The sequence below is a fragment of the Lampetra planeri genome, chromosome 4, assembly GCF_965212315.1.
Source record: "Lampetra planeri chromosome 4, kcLamPlan1.2.h2, whole genome shotgun sequence".
Taxonomy (NCBI): Eukaryota; Metazoa; Chordata; class Hyperoartia; order Petromyzontiformes; family Petromyzontidae; genus Lampetra; species Lampetra planeri.
The window spans coordinates 12,133,723-12,153,713 of NC_136110.1; the positions used below are offsets into that span (position 1 = coordinate 12,133,723).

Here is a 19,991-nt window from a genome sequence, read left to right on the forward strand (position 1 = left end):
GCATCACGTTCGTGTCTGGCTGGCCAGAGGCATCAATTAATGGAATAATTATAGCCCGAGAACAGCTCCCCGCATGACGGCTGCTGCGGAGAATCTGCAACGCGGCTCACTCTCTCTCTCTCTCATGATCACCATCAGACAGCGGATGCTCTGTGCCCACGCAGATAAGATGTTTACACGTGTCCAGTTAAGCGACATCTTCAGATGTAAAAAAAGAAGTGGCATCAAAATTGAAGCGCATACTAAGAGAAAATAAGTGAACTCTTGAAGCTCTTAAGAGTGCACACAATTCACCTTTGCCAAGCAACCAGATTCGTGCCCTGGGTTTGCGCGCCGCCTTTTAGCGAGATTGGTTGAGGCACAGCACGAAGTCTAAGCTTGCAAAACTCTCTTTCTTTATGGGGTACTTGGCCCATTTTGTGAATGTCATGAATGTGGTAGGAGACCAGGGTGCAAGGAAAACACACACGTAGCCGAGTCAAACACACACATATACTCTTATGTCTCTTACAAACGTCGTCACTGTTCCATCATGGGTGTCTTATGCATACAAGTCCCCTCTGCACAAGCCAATAACCCTGCCAGCAGTTCACCCCCTCATTAAAAAACTTTGCAGGGACTTCGAGAAAGAGCCATCAGACTCGAAACTAAACCATTTTTATTTGACCAAATAAGGCCCACTGAGCTACGCAACTCATTTTCAGAAGCGACATGGCTATTAGAAATGATAGCTCAATGAAGTGGCTTGTCAAGTGCCAATTTATAGCAGCCGAATACTCTAAATGTGGAAGGAAAAACACAAGGACCCAGATAAAAATCCACACGATCACAGGGAGAATGTGTAAACTCCACATATACAGGCGTCAAGATCGAACCCACGACCTCCTATATACCAGGCAAGGTAATTACCGTCTTCGCCAGCGTGAGACTCAAAGAAGCTTTCCCGAGTAAAGATGCGTCGTAATAATAATAAATATGTGTACTCTATAACACAATGCAAGTCTTCTTTTTTTAATATGATAGAATGGTAAGGGGTGGGTTTTCAAAAACACAATCAACACGACGGTGCTTGGCGCGCTAAATCGCTGGATCGGGGCCGCTGTGCACCCAGAGTGCTGCTCAAACCAGCGGACGGCATTAATATTTGAGCTGATTTGTGGCGCTTGCTTGTGGTGCAACAGCGCAGAACCTGTTCGCAGGAATCCATTAGGGGGGGTTCCCCCAGGAGCAGAGACGCCACTGCTTATACCAGAGGGGTCAGCAGGTCACCATCATCCAGGACAGAGGTAAGCAAACAGCCACGAACTATGGATGCGGAATGTATAAACCTAAATCTGCAGTGCCATCAACCCCAATGAAATTATACACCCACGTTCCAGCAATTTTCCGCATGAAATTAATGCGTTGGCTACATTTTTTGTATTATTTCAATGGCTGCGATGTAGCGATGTCTTCGTGGTTACAAAATTCACCAACGAGCCAGTTTTCCAGCAAGTTCACCGCACGAATTCTGCAATCAACCGCAAAGTGATTTTTGGCGATGGGTGTTGATAAATGAGAAGTGGAGACGTCACAGCGTCTCATGAAAACGGACATTTAGCATTTTTTAGCAAGTGAAATATGGTACAAAACATTTTACCGATCATGTAATGTTGTGTTTATTCCATTATCGAATGTTACAGCATTGGGCAAAAAAATACATTTTTCTTTGCGGTAAGGACTGGTTTCACGAGATAACAATGGGTAAATCAGTAAAAACCCACCTTTGCCCAAGCAAGAATCAATTGAGATTGATTTACGTATGTTTGTATTATTTCCCGTTTGCAATGAAGATATGCGATCCCCCCCTCCTTTCCATGACCGTGAGCACAGCTACTGCCCGGAAAATGCAGCCACCATGCGCTAATGCCACCCGACGCCCCTGGGCAATGGAGACTCCCCGCCCACCAACCCCTATCAACGGCAACACGGCTCTCGCGCGCGCGAGCGACAAACTAACCAAGTGCACATATCGATCGAGGCACGGCTTTTTCATCATTACGGATTCACAGCAGTGGAGCGAAATAAGATCCTGCCTCACAAGATCATTGCACCTACAGTCAACAACACGGACACCCGGCGGAGCTATATTCCCCGTAGATTGCAGGACTTGCAGCCCGATAGAAACTGTAGCGTCATGTAGAGCCCGAGCAGGTGCCTACGCGACACGTTACTAGCCAAGCCACCGAAACAGCAGTGCCGGGCATGTGGGGAGCACTACCGCGCGCACCAGGGCAAACACAAAGACGCAGTGACAAGGAAACATCACCAGCACCCATTGCGACTGCTGCATTTAAGGTATTCTGGGGTGCTGTTAGCGAGCACCAATTAAGGCCGGCATGGCACACCAAGGGGTGGGTGGCCAGGTACTCATTGAAGGCTGAGTCGACCTAGAAGAGGCCCAGGACAGGTTCAGATAATCGTCACTGGTCGTGAAAGAGAATCAAACTGGGGCCGCCGGGTTCGAAACGCAGTGCACTATCCACTGCACTGCAGCTCACCACTACACCACTGGTAGCTTCACACACACCAACACACACACCCACCCATGAACTAAAACAAAAATACTTCACATTCATTGATCAAAGACCTTGACCCATCCTGCTTCTCAAAAGGAGCTTTGGTATCTCAATGGCTCTTGCAGGGTAACATGAACCTCCGGCTGACAGATCCATGTATTGATTGACATATAGATCCCCCCGTCACTCCGATTAGTCACGTGTTACCTTGATGTCATGCTGCAATTAGTACTGTGCCTGGAGCAACGTGGGCACGTACGCACCTCAACTGTTGATTTTGAATCGGCATTCATTGGAATAGCGCAGGGGTGGCCAACTTGTAACACAGACCAAGAGTCAAACAGTGCCCATGAGTTCTGCAAAGAGCCAAGTGAATATACAAGTGTGTAGATGTTGCGTGAGAAGGAACCAGGAAACTCTGCTGCTGTTGATGCTGGAGCTTAGACCACTAAGAGATTGTGGGGAGGGCCTTATCAGAATAAAAATCTGAATATGTTATTGTACTGGAGGTATCCGATTAGCTATATGAAGCTCTTTTTCACAGATGTCCAGTAGGAGCGGGTCAGAACGTTTCAACAATACAAAAATAGGACAGTAGTACAAGAAAGGTAAACAAATCACCCAGAAATATACAAATAAAACTAATCCATTCCCATCCTTCCAGGCAAAGCACACCGAGGTATTAACTTATTTTTCAGAAGTGACCTGGCCACAAATGAAATCACAAAAAAACGGCTTATCATTTGGACATTTACAGCAGAAAAATTATCTAAATAATAAAAAAAACGTACATATCCAGGTACTCTGTGTTTTTTAACCCCCCTCCACCTCAAATCCCTCTATAAGCATTGGGTAGTTGTGGAGAGGCAGGAGTTATTGTACCTGGGCAGTGTGTTCATGGCCAGCTCCGGCTTAGCACAACAGGAGGTCTCACTTCAAATCAGTCGAGTTTGCATTATCTTTTCACCCGGCTGCATAATGCCCTGTGGAAATGGTCTGGGGGCCTGTTACTCTGCACCCTTCTCTGTGCTATTTAGTCCCAATGCGGCTGATTACGTACTGTACAGAATGGAAATGGAGCCCAGGTGGAAAAATGCTCAATGTTTTTTTTCAGTTATGGTAAAACTCTCTGCAGGCTACGCGATTCCGCATTTCACCGCTAAACAAAGGTAAAGACGACGTCGGGTCACGCGCGTCTTCCATTTGACAAACGGATTGATGAGAAGAAACGCTCAAGCTTCACTGGGCAACATCTGTCGCGAGTTCCAGCAAGAGTTACTCCATCATTCCTGGGGCATCGGAGACAGTGCACGGTCAAGTGGACGAGGACGCCGCTGCACACATGCTGGATGGCTGCTTCCATTATGGATAGATGCACCGTACGCGAGCCAACTTCGTACGATCCGAGTTCAAATCCCTGGCCTCGGGTCGACTCTGCGAGTCCATAATCACCACGCAAGGTACCAGGACTAGTGCGGTGAACACCGCCTGTGGTGGCGCCACCGCTGAGTGGGGGGGGGAGGCGATTATCACTGGGCAATGGGAAACTTCCTCCTCTGGCTCAACAGGCCACCAATGATAGTAACCACCAGCAAAACGCTCATTTCACCACGGGCATGATTTAGATTATTCTTTTTTACCTGTCCTGATAAAGAGCAAAGCCCCGTCTTGTTATACTAAGTAGTGACTGCATTTATCCCATACAGTAAATTCGCACGCTTGCACCGTCTTTTTTGATTTGCGTGCGTTCATGTCACTGCTAGACTAAAACATTTACAGCTTTCTTAACTTTTTTCTGGTGCCTCTTTGCTGTCATTTTCTTTGCACTGTGTTTTTTTTTTTATGCACGTATTGGGCGTTTCGTTTACGACCAATGAACACATCGTTTGTTAGTTGTGAAAATACCCCTTAAGGACTCTGGACCCGTTCTCGGCAACATTTGACTTGCTTTGTCTTTGTGTTATTGTTGCTGCTGCTGCTGCTTCATGCACCATCCATCTCCATTGGAAAACAGCCGGGGAAACTGGCCAAATAGGATCATCCGTGTAAAAAAAAGAAATATGAACTCAAACTTGAGTGACAATTCAAAAAGAGCAAATGAAAATACATACTGCCTGAACATATTTGCAATACTAGCAAGCCTACAAGGGCATCCATAACGTGAATGCAATTAAAGTGGCTTCATTCCCTACACAGACCAGAGATTTGTATTGGTCCCTTACGGACGGTGGTGCATTCATGAAGTCGTTAAGAGAATACCATTATAACCCCCCAAAATAAGTTTTTTGGTTATTGCAGATTCTGTAAATTATTTAAATGAAGAATAAAAGTACAAGGGAAAAGGAAGTCTGTGTAACGACTTCAAAGTAAAACGTCATAAGTGGCCCTCTCAGACGTATGTTTCCCAGCCATATTTTCTAAAGCAAGACAACCTTGGACTGGTTACATCCTCGGTGTGAATCCGCAATGCGTAGGATAGAAAAAAACTAACACTGGTGGGCCCGCATCCTATAAGCATTACCCGTTCGTGTTTTCAATGTAACTTTTGTCACACCAATGATGAATACACTGATGATAAACCTAAAACACACACACACCCAAACTGTGCTTGTTCCATCCCTTTTTTTTCAAAACATTACAATAATAACCAGTCCTGGGCACAAATAATGGTCCAAAACCACCATGACTGACATGGCGTGGGGGAGACCTTCGTTAAGCAAGTGAATGGACAAAGGGCCGTAAATGATTAAATTTTATATCACAAATACAATCCAAGAAGCAGTATGTGTTTGGCAGGCAGTTAATTTCAATTAACCACGACTTCTTATAACAAATGCACGATGCTGATTGCGCTCGTAAGAAAGAAACACAAATGACCAAGATGGGCCCATAATTCAGGCTTCTCTCGCCCGGAGGCTCTGGGTGGACAGGGCATATTGGCATGTGTAAAATCACCAGGGTGCACTCCGCCACAGCCTCAGGTGTCGCGTGTTGGCAATTAGCCATCCGTCTGCATCCCTGGGGTGAGAAGCACCGATTATGCATCCTTTACTTGTGTTTTTTTTATTTAATAGAGGAGTATCACGATGAGCAAATGCAGAAGCTTCTTAAACTCATGCCTCGACCTGTTTCCCACCAAGCCGCTAGATGTGCCCCTTGATGTGCTGCTACCAGGCCACTGGATGTGTTAATAATAATCTCTGTTTCAAGGTCTCTCTGATTGCATTTGAATGGGCTGTGTCTTAGGATGAAAGGAAATATTCTTTTAATTCGTTTTTATGCATTTAATTACGTGCCAAAACTTGTCCCCTAATACTCATATCTATATAAAGGGCTTGCCCCTGTCACGTGAGGCAGTCATTCTCTGTATAAAGGCCAGCTTTTTTGCAAATTACCACATTTCAGTGTCTTTATCGTTCACTTAGCAGAACACAGCATGTGTGGATTGCTTGGCACGTCTCGGTGTGCCGTTACAGATGACTGGAGGATTCAAATTGTAGACGCCACGCAAATTAGGCGAGCAGCGAGCACTCATCGTGCGGGCATTCACCAGATACGGCACAAACAAGGACACCTGTATTCACATAAAGTATGGTCTCTTATGACGCCGTAGTAGTTGCGTCCCTAAAGAATACCAAGTTATGGAAAAATCACGTTATCATTAATAATACGTAACATTGGGTAAAGCACAGTCCGCGATAACGCGTGAGATGTGTACGCAGGCTGAACAAAGACTGAGGCGCGTGAGTATCGTCTAGAAGCATCCAGCAGCATCCCGCCTTGTGTGATGCCACGCCGAGGTAGCCGTACAACCGCTTATTCCTACTGTTCACTCTATCATGTGACATCCAATTCGGGTTATGAAAACACGCAGTATTCTAGATGAACGGACTGCATAATCACACAAATCATACTTATTTCCCGACATTAAAAACGATCACAACACACAGATTGAGAACATTGCAGTTGATACACACGAACTAGAACAAGAGACATTCATTTACACACAAGTAATTTGCTATTATCCACATTGTTTTCAGATAAGAGGAGTTTTACCCGCGTTTAAACGTGGATAATAAGACGACCGAGAAGATTAACTTCTGGGAATATCCGTTCCACAAGTTCCATACAATCGTAGACTGTGCAATATATGCTATAACGTGCATGCAGGTTTAATTTGCACATGACTCAGAATCAGAATATATATCAATACTGGAGGAATCCGATGAGCTATAAAGCTCTTTTTCACATATTTCCAGGAGGGGCAGGTCAGAACAAAAACATGCCGAGAGTGCAAATTATAGGCAAGATAAACAAATTACATTAAAAATATATACAAATAAAACTAAACTATGCTTTTTATCTTACGAGGTAAGGCCCCCTGAGCCATTTGCATATGTTGCAGAAAGTGTACTCAAATAGTGCAATGGCAAAACATAAAGCATGCTGGCCAAACACGTCCACGGTAAAGTAACGTTACCCTTCCAAAACACTCAGCCCAGCGTGATGTGACATCGCAGCAAGTGAAGCCTTTGCGTAAAGGGGCAAGGCCACGCGAGTTACCACAAACAAAATGTCATCGGTCCAGTCCAGAGCACGTGGGCCACACGGTGATCTCCTAAGCGAATGAGCGATAAACCTACAAGAGAGTGCCCACCCACCCCAAATCCCCCCCCCCCTGTATAGCCTTCAACACCGTTGGGGCAAATGCTGTTAGCGAGTACCTATGAATGCCGACATGGCATACGAGGGGGTGGGTGGCCAACACGACGCCCGGCAGCTGCCTTTGTCTCCACAGTGGCGATGTTTTTACACACCGTACCAGGAAGTCACTGGAGGCTGAATCGACCTAGGGGAGGCCCAGGACCGGTTCAAATATTCGTTACTGGTGTTGGCCGTGAGCGGGAATAAAATTATGGTCGCCGGGTTTGTAGCACAGCGCGCAAACCGCTACACTACCGCTCACCCACCCAACCACCGACCCAACCACCCACCCAACCACCCACCCAACCACCCACCCACCCAACCACCCACCCAACCACCCACCCAACCACCCACCCCCCCTCCCCTCCCACTCACCTGCCTCAGGGCAGCAAGCACATACAAGGCTGTCAAATGAGCGAGTTGCATCCCGCCAATCGGCCTGATTAGGACACATGCAACTAAATGACGCATGCACGCCATCCTTTTTTGGGATGGGCAGCGGCATAGACACGGATGGGTGCGCGGTAATGTACGTCGCATGTTCTCTTCATTACCAACAAGATATTTAACGACATCATGGTTAATGGGCCGACACAGCTTTGCAGGGCCGGCGGAGCAGCCAATCGACAAGCTGCGGCCTTTTCGGTTTTATTTTTGCCGAAGACTATTTATTTTTAATAATCTGATATCATTGACCCTTTCAGTTAAAAAATAAAATATTTTGGGGGGAATTTTGTGACGAATTGAACAAATTTAAATTGTTCAGGTAGAGCAAATCCATCGAGCGATGGTCCACTTGACATTTTTATTTGCTGCTTTAAACCAAATTTTATTGCATTATCATTTAAATGGCAGTGAAAATGGTTGTTTGATTTGCCATGCAATTGACAATTTCATTTTTGTTCAAATAAACTAAATCGTGTTGTACTTTTAAAATATGCAGCATCTCCATAAGTGTCAAACAAACGAGTTGGAATCACTGAAGGGAGTTACAATTGTTTGTTAGCATGACACAAAAGATTACGAAAATGTCTAACATTTAGCTGATGAAAGTTAAACTTTATACATGAGGCTCCGCGACGTTTAAATAAGTAGATCCACGGTTGCCAGAGTCAAATAGTCAAATGCGAAACAAAGCTGTCGAGGGCAATGTTGGCAGAGACGAAAGGATAACATTCGCATGCTGGTGAATGTTCCTTCCTGTCAAGATTTGCAGCGAAAAAATGTCAGCGTCCCCCCGCGTCCCCCTCACCCAATAAAACAAAATTTGGAAATATGCTGAGGAAATGTGTTTTAGGTGTTAAGTCAAAAAGGGAATCTGGTACGAGATGTTTTCCTATTCAATTGACCACCTTAACCCTTTCCCGTTCCAAGACGCCTGCAAGTTGCAGGGTCGGTGGTGTCCCATTCACCGCCGAACCTCGGAACTTGCAAGCCGCTCAGCTTTCATTTTGTTTAGAGAGGCGTAGCGCCGTTGTTTTTAAAGACATTCACCGCAGAGAACTGGAGTGACATGACCGCCGCACTCTACGATAGCCGGCACCAAACTGTGCCGCCACACGTCCTCCCGCATGGCCTCTTAACTTCCAAATTCATTTGGAATCAATTCTGTTCCGATGACATAACCGTACAGAATCTGAACGGAATCTAAAGAAAAACTGATGACGTACACGTACGTCATCGAAATGGGAAAGGGTTAATCAGCATTTTATGGATAATATTGTACTCGTATATTGAACCACGCAATTATTTCACACATGTGTTTTAACTACGTATATACATGTTGAACTAATAATACATCTCAATGGTATGTTGAGCCCGCTCTACAGCCTAGAGCACCGGTTCTAAACCTGGGATCAGAATCAGAAATCTTTACTTATCCTGGAGAAATCTGATGAGCTATGAAGCTCTTTTTCACAGACGTCCAGTAGGGGCAGGTCAGAAAGTTACAACAAACAATACAAAAAACGATAGGAGTGCAAAGTATAGGAATGATAAGCAAATCACTAGAAATGAATAGGTGCAAAAGAAGTTAAACATACATACTAAAACTAAACTATTATTTTACCAGGTAAAGCCAACTGAGCCATCAGTTATTTAAAGAAGCGACTTGGCCACAAATGGATAGCTAAACAAAGTGGTTTATAATGACGTGGAGATTTATAGCAGCCAAATAATCGAAACGATTTATTTTACAAAACACTTTTTTGTTAATTGCATGGTCTACAAAAACAGTGAAGGGGGCTGCCAGTGATCCACAGGGTCAGAAAATATGGGAACCACCGGCCTAAAGGTCACCTCTGGGCCCAGTTTTCACCTCTATTTGAATCCCATCTGAGTAAACTTTAAACTATTTTTTTTATTTTACCAGGTAAGACCCGCTGAACTACATAGCTCTTTTTCAGAAGCGACCTGGCCACAAATGATAGTTCAACAATGTGGCTTATCACGTGGAATTTAATCGCGGCCAATTACTTTAAACAAATGTTTCTAAATGTAGAGGGGAAAAACTGGAGAAATCCACACAATCACGGGGAGAACGAGCAAACTCCATATATACAGGCATCAGGGTCAGGATCGAACCCACGACCCTTCTGTATACCAGGTGAGGTAGTTAACATCTCGCCACCGTGGTAGCCCAGATCACCCACCAATGCATCAGACAACGCATCGTTGCACCGGATGACACTGCGCGACATCTGACATGTGGTGTGGACAGAACAGAATTATGTATTTGGTACAGCTAGGTTTTACAGTGCTGCCCATGGGTTGAGAAAAAAAGTTATTCATCCTAAAATCCAATTTCCCTCATTTATTCAGGGTGAATGTTCATCAAAAGTACGGCAACATTTTTGTTCAAAGAAAATTTTCACATTTGGGATTTGGCAAATTGATTCGGCAGCCATATAATTCTATATATTTTTTTTTACAATTTACATCATAGTATATTTAATGTGCACATTACTAAAGACGTCGCATTTCACTAATGGAAGCAATTTCATTAAACATATTTCATAAAAAATACTCAATGGCACGGTAACCACTAAGATCTAATATCTTTATTGATGACGTAGCTTATACTGTACACATTAAAGTGCCCTATTGATTGAATGACTCACAGAAAACGTCCATCTCCCTTGGCATTCCAAAGTCGAGCATCAACATTTCATGTTGCAGAGACAAAGGTCCTGAGAGCATCTCCAACCGACTTCTCGAATCGTGCACCCCCCTCACCAGCTGGTTCCGGTTTCACAGACTCTGGCAGGGACAACGAGCTGAGCAGAACCTCAGTGTGCGATCAGAACTCCCCACTTTACACGTACAGGTTTCCCTTGCCTTACGCGGCAGACGCGTTCCAAAGAAAGAGAGCTCCGCCACACAGCGAAATCGCCGTGGCGTGGACCGCACTCACCCAGCCCACAATGCACCGCATGAGACGGCTACCTGCCGAATAGTACACACACACAGTGCTGTCCCACGTCCGACCAGAGCCGCATGCGCGTGAATTCAGACCGCATTGAATGGCGAATTTTGGTAAGAAATAAGTTGGCCGCATATACACGAAATCGCACAAAAAGAACCCGCTTAAAGCGTATAACACATACGCAGTAGGCTATATATCATATTACAGTGATACCTCGGTTCACGAACGCTTCTGTTCACGAACAACTCGGTTCACGAACAGAAAAGTTCATAAAAATATGCTCCGGTTCACGAACTCCGCTTCGGTTCACGAACAGGAGCCGCAGCCATTGTAATGCTATTTCCAGGCTGTCACGTGGTCGTGACTTCCTGTAGGAAGATCGTGGAGAGAAGAAGAGACGCAGAAAGGAGTACTGTGAGTACTGTGAAGACACTTTCAGTGACTTTTTGCTTTTTGGTGTGCTTTTTAGCACATACAGTACTGTACTACTGTACTGTACAATACTGTACTTACTGTATTGTACAGATCACCCGTTTGAGTGCTTACTGAAGTCATCTCAAGCAAGGTTAGTGTTCTCTCTTTATACATTACTATACTGTACAGTACTAATGTGTATTGTAATTTGTTTCATATTTGTGTGCTTCAAAAACCAAAAAAAAAGGTCAGAACGGATTAACCGGATTTACATTGAACCCTATGGGAAAATGTGCCTCGGTTCACGACCAATTCGGTTCGCGACCAGAGTCAGTTCACGAATTAAGTTCGTGAACCGAGGTATCACTGTATTCTCAGCATTCACGTATACTTTGCAGGTACTGTTTGTGTTCACTGTAACACACACCAAGGGGAAAAACACGATCATGACGATGAGGCTATGGAATACGTATTGACATGTTACACGTCCAAACCTCTGCTCGAGAGGCAGCAAGAAACACTAGCGCAGTGTGACGATGCAAGTGATGGGTTGGTGGATTATTATTTGTAGATAGATTGTGTGTGTGAGCGAAATCGGTACATTGGAACGAGCAGGAGAAGGTAAGTTTCGTACTTGTAGATGCTGCGTTTGTATGCTCTGCCTGTAAGTACGTATGTATGTATGTTCAACTTCTTTCGCATGGTACGGAGCCAACCGTGCTAATCGGAGGTGCCTGCCTACACGTACGCGTGCCTTCCTCGTGACTCCTCTGGCTTCTCTCCTCACAATTCAATTGGCCAAACATCTCAAACAGAGCCCTCCCGAGACTGTTGAGCCCCATTAAGGCTTTCCCTGCGCAAAAACAAAGTCGTACTCTATTTAATGCACTGCGCTATGAACCCAGCAACACGAGTGTGATTTCTGGCCATGGCTGACATCAGCGGGGAGTGATTTGTGAACAAGTCCGAACTGAGTGGCGTGGTGAATTATGGTCAAACAATCCTCGTGACTGACCCGGCACGGGCAAGGCCTTGATCCATTAGTGGATTGACAAAAAGGCTATCAATTATTATTAAATGGAATCATGATACTGTATTATTATTTATAAATGCTGATCTAACGAGCAAAGCAATATGGAAAATCCCCACTGTGTCACAGCTTCCAATGGAGATGAAAGCAGCCTCACACTCGCTGGAGCAGGGACACACCTTACCTTTGGCCGATTTGACTGCATTCATAAGACACCCACATTTCCCAGAAAGCCCTTGAGCCCTACCCTCACACATTCACCGGTTCTGGCTGAGTGTGGCCGAGCCGTCGTGGGCCCCTTCACTGAGGCACGGCACAGCGCCGCCCAGGCCACCAGCAAGCACAAAGACAAAGACCCCCCCCCCTCCAGCCTTAACAGACTTATGAAGGCTGGCACAGCACACAAAGGGGTGGGGCGGGTGGCCAACACCACGCTCGGCCGCCTTCGTCTCCCCAGTCCTGATGTTTGCACACCACACCGGGTATTCGTTTAAGGCTCAGTCGACCTAGGGGAGGCCCAGGACCAAATTCAAATATTCGCCACTTACTGGTCGGGAGCAGGAATTGAACTCAGGTTCATCGTGCAGTGCGCGAGCCACTGTGCCACGCACACTCACACAGGCGCACACGGGCACGCACAGGCACGGGTTATTATTAACACCAGCACGCGGACCTAATCAATCCTGCGCTAGGACTCTTCCCTAAGGCTACGTTTCCACCTGATTCACCCAATTATTCCGCTCCTCAAAAACATTATAAATTCCGCTGAGCCATCCGTCAATCACAAATTGTTTATGCCGCCACAAAACCATGGGCGCGCTTGCTTTGCGTTACCGGGACACCAAAATGGGAAGTTGAACTTCTGGTCTCCACCGTGCAACGCAAGACAATTTGGATTTCTGCAGCATCTAAACGCGACCGTATCTCACACAATGGGTGTGTCGATTTAACAGGGAGGAGAGATGCAATCGGTCAAAGCGAGATGAAACAATGGTCTTGAGCCTGGACTTGAACAGGGGAGTCGACAGCACAGGTGTGTGTATGTATGTACGCTGAACTTCTTTTGCACCATACGCAGCCAACCCTGTTAATGGGAGGCACAGGGGGAAGGATGGCTGGGGTAAGGGGGAGTTCTCCAACCATTGTGCACAATAACAGCCACAAATATTTTAACTATTTTAGGTTGCAGGCCTAAATAACATCGACATGTGCTCATTCTTTTTGTGGAGGGGTAACACATTATACAAATGTCGTGGTGTACAAACATGTAACCAAGCGATAAGTAAGGGGATGGTGGACCATGCAGTGGTGGAGCCAGCCTGGGACACTCACCACAAAGAATGCAGTACAGCAAGTAGTTGTTAGACCTACATTGTGCATAATTTAGCTGCTTTAGCCCTTAATGTGGTTTATTCCAAAAAAAATAATTCGAAGCAGGACCAAAAATTCTAAAGCAACATCCTCCTGAAAATGTGCCTTGAGACTCAGTGACAAGAAAACAACTATAATAATTATCACTGTTATATACCAATTTAAATCTGTTAATTGGATTTGCATAATGAGCCCTCTCCATTGATAGTTCCCTCCCTGCTGCGTAGTGAGCAGCCCCACTGTCTGGTCCAGGGCAGCCGTGTGTCCTGCTGCACCTCCGCTGTTTGGTAACACGCACACAAAAAGACAAAGATCCCCCGTATAGCCTTAACAGACTGTCGGGGCAAGTGCTGTTCACGAGCACCTATGAAGACCGGCACAACACACGATGGGGTGGGTGACCAGCACCACGCCTGGCCGCCTTTGTCTCCCCAGTGGTGCTGTTTTACACACCGCACCAGGTAGTCATTTAAGGTTGAGTCGATCTAGGGGAGGCACAGGACCATGAGCGGGAATCGAACTCGGGTAGCCGGGTTCATAGCGCAGCGCGTTAAACGCTACACTACCGCTCTCCACGCACACACACACGTAAAGAGCGAAGAGGGCATTGCTCCATCTCACGTTTAAGCGCCACGTTTTTAACGCTTCAGTGTTACGAGCATTTATACAACGTCCGTGCAGAGGTGCCTACTGTCAGAAACGATTTTTTTTAGTTTTACCAGGTAAGGCGCACTAAGCTATACAGCTCTTTTTCAGAAGCGATCTGGCCATACACGATAGCTCAACGAAGTGGCTTATCACATGGAAATTTACAGCAGCAAAATACTCTATTAAACGCATGTTGATTCTAAACATTGAGCAAAAAAGCAGAGGACCCAGTGAAAAATCCACATGGCCACAGGGAGAGAGAACATGCATATACAGGCACGCCAGGGTCGGGATCGAACCCACGCCCTCCTGTATACCAGGCAAGGGAGTTAACGTCTCGCCGCTGGTGTAAACCCTGACGATCTTTGGCAAAGACCACACGCGGCACGGCGTCGCGTCGCGTGGAGGATGTGACCGGCAAGCGAAATCAGGAGGCGCGGCGAGAGCGGTTGCGGCGCCACGTTTTCTCTGCCGGCGACCGCCCGGCCGTGCGATGGGCAAAAACCGCTTCCCCTGCCGTTTCACGGTGGCCTCAATCCCAGCAGCGTGGTGATCGTGGGATTAAAGCCCAGGCAACCGTGCAGTTCCGTTCGGAGAAGAAAATCAGGGCACATGAATAATTAAGCGTATAGCGCGTAAAATCTGTTTGCCACCTCCGTTATATAAATGGATTTCTCTGGGGGGGAAAAAAAACTGAAATCCGTGCAAAGCAGTTGTCATGGTTGCATCTGATGGCTGCAGTTTGTTTAGCGTAAATGAGTGTTTGTAGAACGGACTATCGCTTTTTCTACCCGGGGTTTAGGATTTTATTTAACGCATCTCGAGAATGCATTTTTGCACAAGTACCGCAAACTCGTTACCAAAAACTGGGTGTGCGTTTTCAAAACGTGCCAACAGTCCCATTTCGCTCTCGTTCATGAATTAGGGAGCAGACACTCCGAGTACAGCATTTTGCAAAGAGGAATCTGCAAGGACAACCACTACCACTCAAGATAATTAATAAGCTGAGCTTATTCACGATCCCCTTAACACTTCTCTATTCAGCTAACTGCATCCACCACTGATGCTTCAGAGCACCAGACGAAAAAACCTCGATATTAGGACAACACTGTTTCACCTCTGTTTCATCTCTGACCGGTGACACACATGGCGGGATACACTTTATAACTCGTAGGCTACGTGCGTACAAGATACAACACATTGTGAATTAGGCCATTGTCTCTTGCAAGACAGCAACGGGTAAACTCAAGGAGAGCTTTTGGCTACGGCAGGGCAAGCTATGCCCTGCTCTTGTGAATTATGGTACAGCGGCACTGACGTCCACTGTCCAGCGGAACACCTCAATTACTTTATTCCTCCGCAAAATTGAATAAAACAACAACTTGCAGCTGGGTGTCAATCGGCTGCTGCTGGATGAAGGCCTCCCCCAAACCATGGCGGTCATTGAGGGGGGTGATTCACCATACTTCACCACGTTTGTCAGAATGGGTCCGCGAAGGAGGGTCAGATATCACATGCCACCGACGTTAGCCGTGGCGTGGAACTGAACTCAAGTTGCCGGGTTCACAGCGGAGTGGGGGGGGGGGGCGAACCGCTCTATCCCTGCAGAGATGACCAGGTGATGACTGCAGTCAAAGCTTGGGCCAAGTCAAAACGGCTCAACAAGCTAGTCCTGCCTCACCTGAACCTGCAGCCTGACTCAAAAAGGTAAATATCTAAATGGTAATGGGGGGGAGGGGAGTTAATTACCCGTAAAGGTAAGCTTCGCATTCCCCACACAGTACGGTAAAACACTGACGCCTGATGGCCCGCACGCTCTCTGCTCGGCCCAATACGCACCGAATGCCCGTCGTCTGCCATGTCGACGTTTTTATCTCCGTTTCATTTCTGCCGTGGCCCACGCAGCACCGCGGATCTCTCCCGTGCAAAATAGCCCGGCGACCGGCTGAACGTGTAGCAAATAAAATAAACTTAGACCGAGTACGCAGTTCCATTTCTGCTGCTGTCAAGAATGTTTTATAGCTGCGCACCCCCCCCCACCCTCCTCCCCCACAATGCTGGGCAGCGTGTACGATAACACGCCCAGCAAATATCAATCACCACAAAGGTGAACAACGATGCACAAACACCAAATACAATTAAGTCAAAACAACAATAATAATGGCAAAGCGGGTGATATTAGGCAAAAGGCGATCAGATCTTATTTTGCAACGGCCAGCGAATCTCAAGAGGACGCCACTTATTTTCAATGCCGATTCATCGCGGTGAGCTCCACGCCCTGACCAGTTGGGAGAGACAACGGTTTGTACCTGAGCATTTATAAACAGCAAACCCTTCTCGAATCCATCATTTATATTTGCAAAAAAAAAAATCACACACTGGGAGTTCAAACGGTCACGGAAAGGTCAGCGAGCTTTGCCAGTGCCACTGGTGAAGGCCGTGGCATTCACCTTTGCCAGGTCCAGCAAATCGTGTCTCTAAAAGCCCCCTGGCCACCAACAGGCAGAAGCATGCGTCACAAGTCCTTAAACGGACGACAAATCACAACTCAATGCCCGCTGGCAGCCGCCTTTAATTGTGTTCAAATTGCAGCTTTGTAGATGAAATTTTTTTTGGGGAGCCCCCCCCCCCCACTTCGGGACAATGCGATGCGTTGTCAGCTATGATGCGTTGTCAATTCAAGAAAGAGCGTGCGTTAAATTAACGGTGCGGCGGCGTTACCACTGCTCTTCCAAAATAATAAAAAAAACGCCCAAAGCTTTTACTGCAATTAGAATACGCTGTCACGATGGGGGGAGTTCAATGCGGGGGTTGGGGGGGGTAGCTAAACGTTCAAAACATCGTTGGCACATTCTCCAGCATTGCTTTACCTGTCAATGCAATGGCAGAGATGCCGTCAAGCTGTTTTAGAAACTGCCCGTGGCTGTCGCTTTCCCTTCACGTCGCAAATGACGTTCGAATCCCGTGGCCTTAACGCGAAGCGGAATTCAGAAGCGCACTCCGTGTAGTTGACACATTAAGGCCCCTTTTACATCTGACGGACTACTTGTTTTGTTTGCAAGCACCTATAAAGGACCGCAAAGCGCAAGGGGCAGTGTCAGACAAGTTCTGCATGCAATCACTTTGTCGCTCCAGTGCTGATGGTAATCACACTGCACAGGGTAATAATTTTAGGCTGAGCTCAAGGGACATCAATTGTCACTGACGATGTATTCACCATGGTCAGGGGAAACAAAGTACAGCCGTAATGCAGCGTGGTAGCCAACATTTCACCGTGTACACACACAACACACGCACAGACCACACGCGCGCGTATACAGGTGTACTTAGGAATTCAAAACGAAACGTTCGTCTTCAGCAGACGACACTTATACGCCAAATGGAAAAATAAAAAATTTAATACATTTTACCTTCCACTTACAGACTGCGATGGAAGACAACACAAGTTAATCTTCTGCGCAGCAGTGACAGGCGTTACCGTAAGCAAGAATACAGCTCGCACGCGATGGCACAGGGCAGTGCACGCGGCTTACGCACGGCATGACCGTGCACGTGTGTGTGCACGTGTGTGAGTGCGCGCGTGCGTAGGTGGATATTGTTTCCTCCCCAACCCCACAAAACCCTTCACACATTCTAACGCAATGTGCTCAACATGCACCTGGTCGCCAGCAAAGCAAGGCAGACGCGGCCTCGCCATTCCCTGCAGCTCTCTCGTCTCACATCGCCTCTCTCCAAGGCTATTAACGACGACGACACCACCACCACCACCGGCCCCGGCAGGCTTACCTTCAGTGACATAGTTGTGGTTGCGAAGGAAAGTGCCGTTGATCTTCCTGCAGTCGATATCCTCTTCCATTGACGCGGAGACTGGGCGTCAGCATAACACGTCGCCGGTGTTATGTTGTCGGCGTTATGTTGTTGTTGTTATGTTGCGGTCAGTGCGTGAGCGTGACGAACGTGGCTCTCGGCTCAGGCCCGGCCAGCCCACATCCATGCTCCCGCAGAAACCAGCTGGGTACAGGGGGGCCCCCGCGGTGGAGGCACGGCGCGGCGCTCCTTCCCGCAGATTAAAACGCAGGAGCAATAATGACAGCAATTTCCAATAATCAAGGCAGGCAGCAAGCGGGCGTGCGGGCGGATAGACTGACGGATGGATGGATGGATGGGGGGCGACTGCCGACCAGAGTCGGGTGCCTTGCAGGGCCACACCTTGCCGGAACGAGCCGCGTTCCGTGCCAGGAGAAGCGCAGATGAAACGAAGTGAAGAGCGGATGGAAGGAGATAGAATGAGAACAGAAAATGCGGAGGAAGACGGCTTTAGAAAACACCTCGTCACTTGGTCCTCTGCTGCAGCGCAACTATGGGGTGGCGGGGGGGGGACCCCTTTGGGAAATCTTGGCTGAAAAATCTTGGTCCTCAGTGCAGACGCAGACGCGAGGTATCCACCTCCGGGCAGCTGGACATCGACGGACGCAGCAGCGGCAAAGGCAGAAGCAGCTCGGTGCTGCGTAATATCCCAGCAGCGGTACTTTCCTCCAAAGTGTTCACCATAAAGTGCTGGCGATGGCGACGTCGGTGGCAGCGGCAGCAGCAACGGCAGAGATGGCCTGTGGCAATTCGACAGCCGGCCTGGCTCTTGAGGGCTTCGACACCGCCACGCCGGACGTGCGAGAGGAGAGGGAGGGAGTGGCGTGCGGCCTCTCTCGCTCTACCCGCTGAACGCTCGGCTCATCCGCGAAAATAGGTGGAGGGAGGGGTTAGGTAACCCGGGTGACCGGCGAGGATGAGAGGGGAAGCTATTTACACGAAAATAATTAAATACAAAAAAAAATTCCCTGACTATACATCTTTAAAAAAAACTAAATCTTTTCCAATTGGCTAAAAGCTCATGGAAAATACAGACACACCATGACCGAGACTGCCAAGACGCCGTGGGCCGGATGAAAAAAAAACGCACGACCGTTTTAAAATGCAACGCACACGCGCGTAAACACGCGCGCTCTGCCGCTCGCTCTCTCGCACGCACGCAGAGCAATGCAACGCTTGCAGAGCGCCGCGCTGCGCTATTATGGTGCTGATGCCGTCTCGGAGCGAGCGAGCGGACTGCGCAGTCTGACGCACACGCCGCATAAAAAAAAGAAGGCATAAACGTGGGGTGGGAGGTATCCACTCTGCCAGAGCCAATGGAGAGCGAGAGCGTCATCTATCGGAGAGAGAGCGCTACGTAGATCAATGCAGGGAGAGGGAGGCACGGTTCGGGGGTTGAGGCTGGGCGGGCGGACAGTGGAGGGATCAAGCGGAACGTCGGGGCGATGCACAGGCCCACCATCCAGGCTCGGCAGTGCACTGCCATTCACTAGTGCGGCGTGGCACCTCACACACCCCCCCACACGGCCCCCCCCCCCAGCCGCCCTCCCCCCACACCACCCCTGCAATCCCCCCTCCTCTATTCAGCACTGGGTGGCCATAAAACAGGAGTCATTTACATATAGATTAAGTGCTGTATACATATCGGCACCGTGGTATCACATAATTACCAATTACATACACACACACACAATCAGGCTGTGGGTTTTGTTTAGTATTTTTAAAAGGTGTCATCAAAAATATTTCATAGCAAAGTTATTTATGGTGCCGGCACGGTAATTATTTTGCAAATGACACATTATTGAGGTTAAACAGCAAGCTGAAGAGGGGCCGGCCCATTCAGCGAGCAGCCACTTGGTATTGTGTCGCTGCTGGATCCCACATTGTATCACATTATACTGCATGGCGTCACGAATATCAGAGCCTCCAGACTTGGTAAATTAACTGCGCACTGTACGAATCACATTCATGGCTT

At 47.5% G+C, this 19,991-nt stretch overlaps 1 protein-coding gene across 2 annotated transcripts in view; it reads right to left on the reverse strand.

The window, feature by feature from the left end:
- LOC144717701 (serine/threonine-protein phosphatase 2A 55 kDa regulatory subunit B beta isoform) overlaps positions 1–19,991 on the reverse strand; it is a 205,224-nt gene that overhangs the window by 84,868 nt on the left and 100,365 nt on the right. Inside the window, exon 1 of one of the 2 annotated variants that reach the window (XM_078593269.1) lies at positions 17,936–18,152. The exons of the other annotated variant lie outside the window; for it this stretch is intronic. Within the exon in view, the coding sequence (XP_078449395.1) occupies positions 17,936–18,005 (70 nt within the window). The 5' untranslated portion in view covers positions 18,006–18,152. Of the gene's footprint in view, positions 1–17,935; positions 18,153–19,991 lie in introns of those variants that run through there. 2 annotated transcript variants of the gene reach the window in all.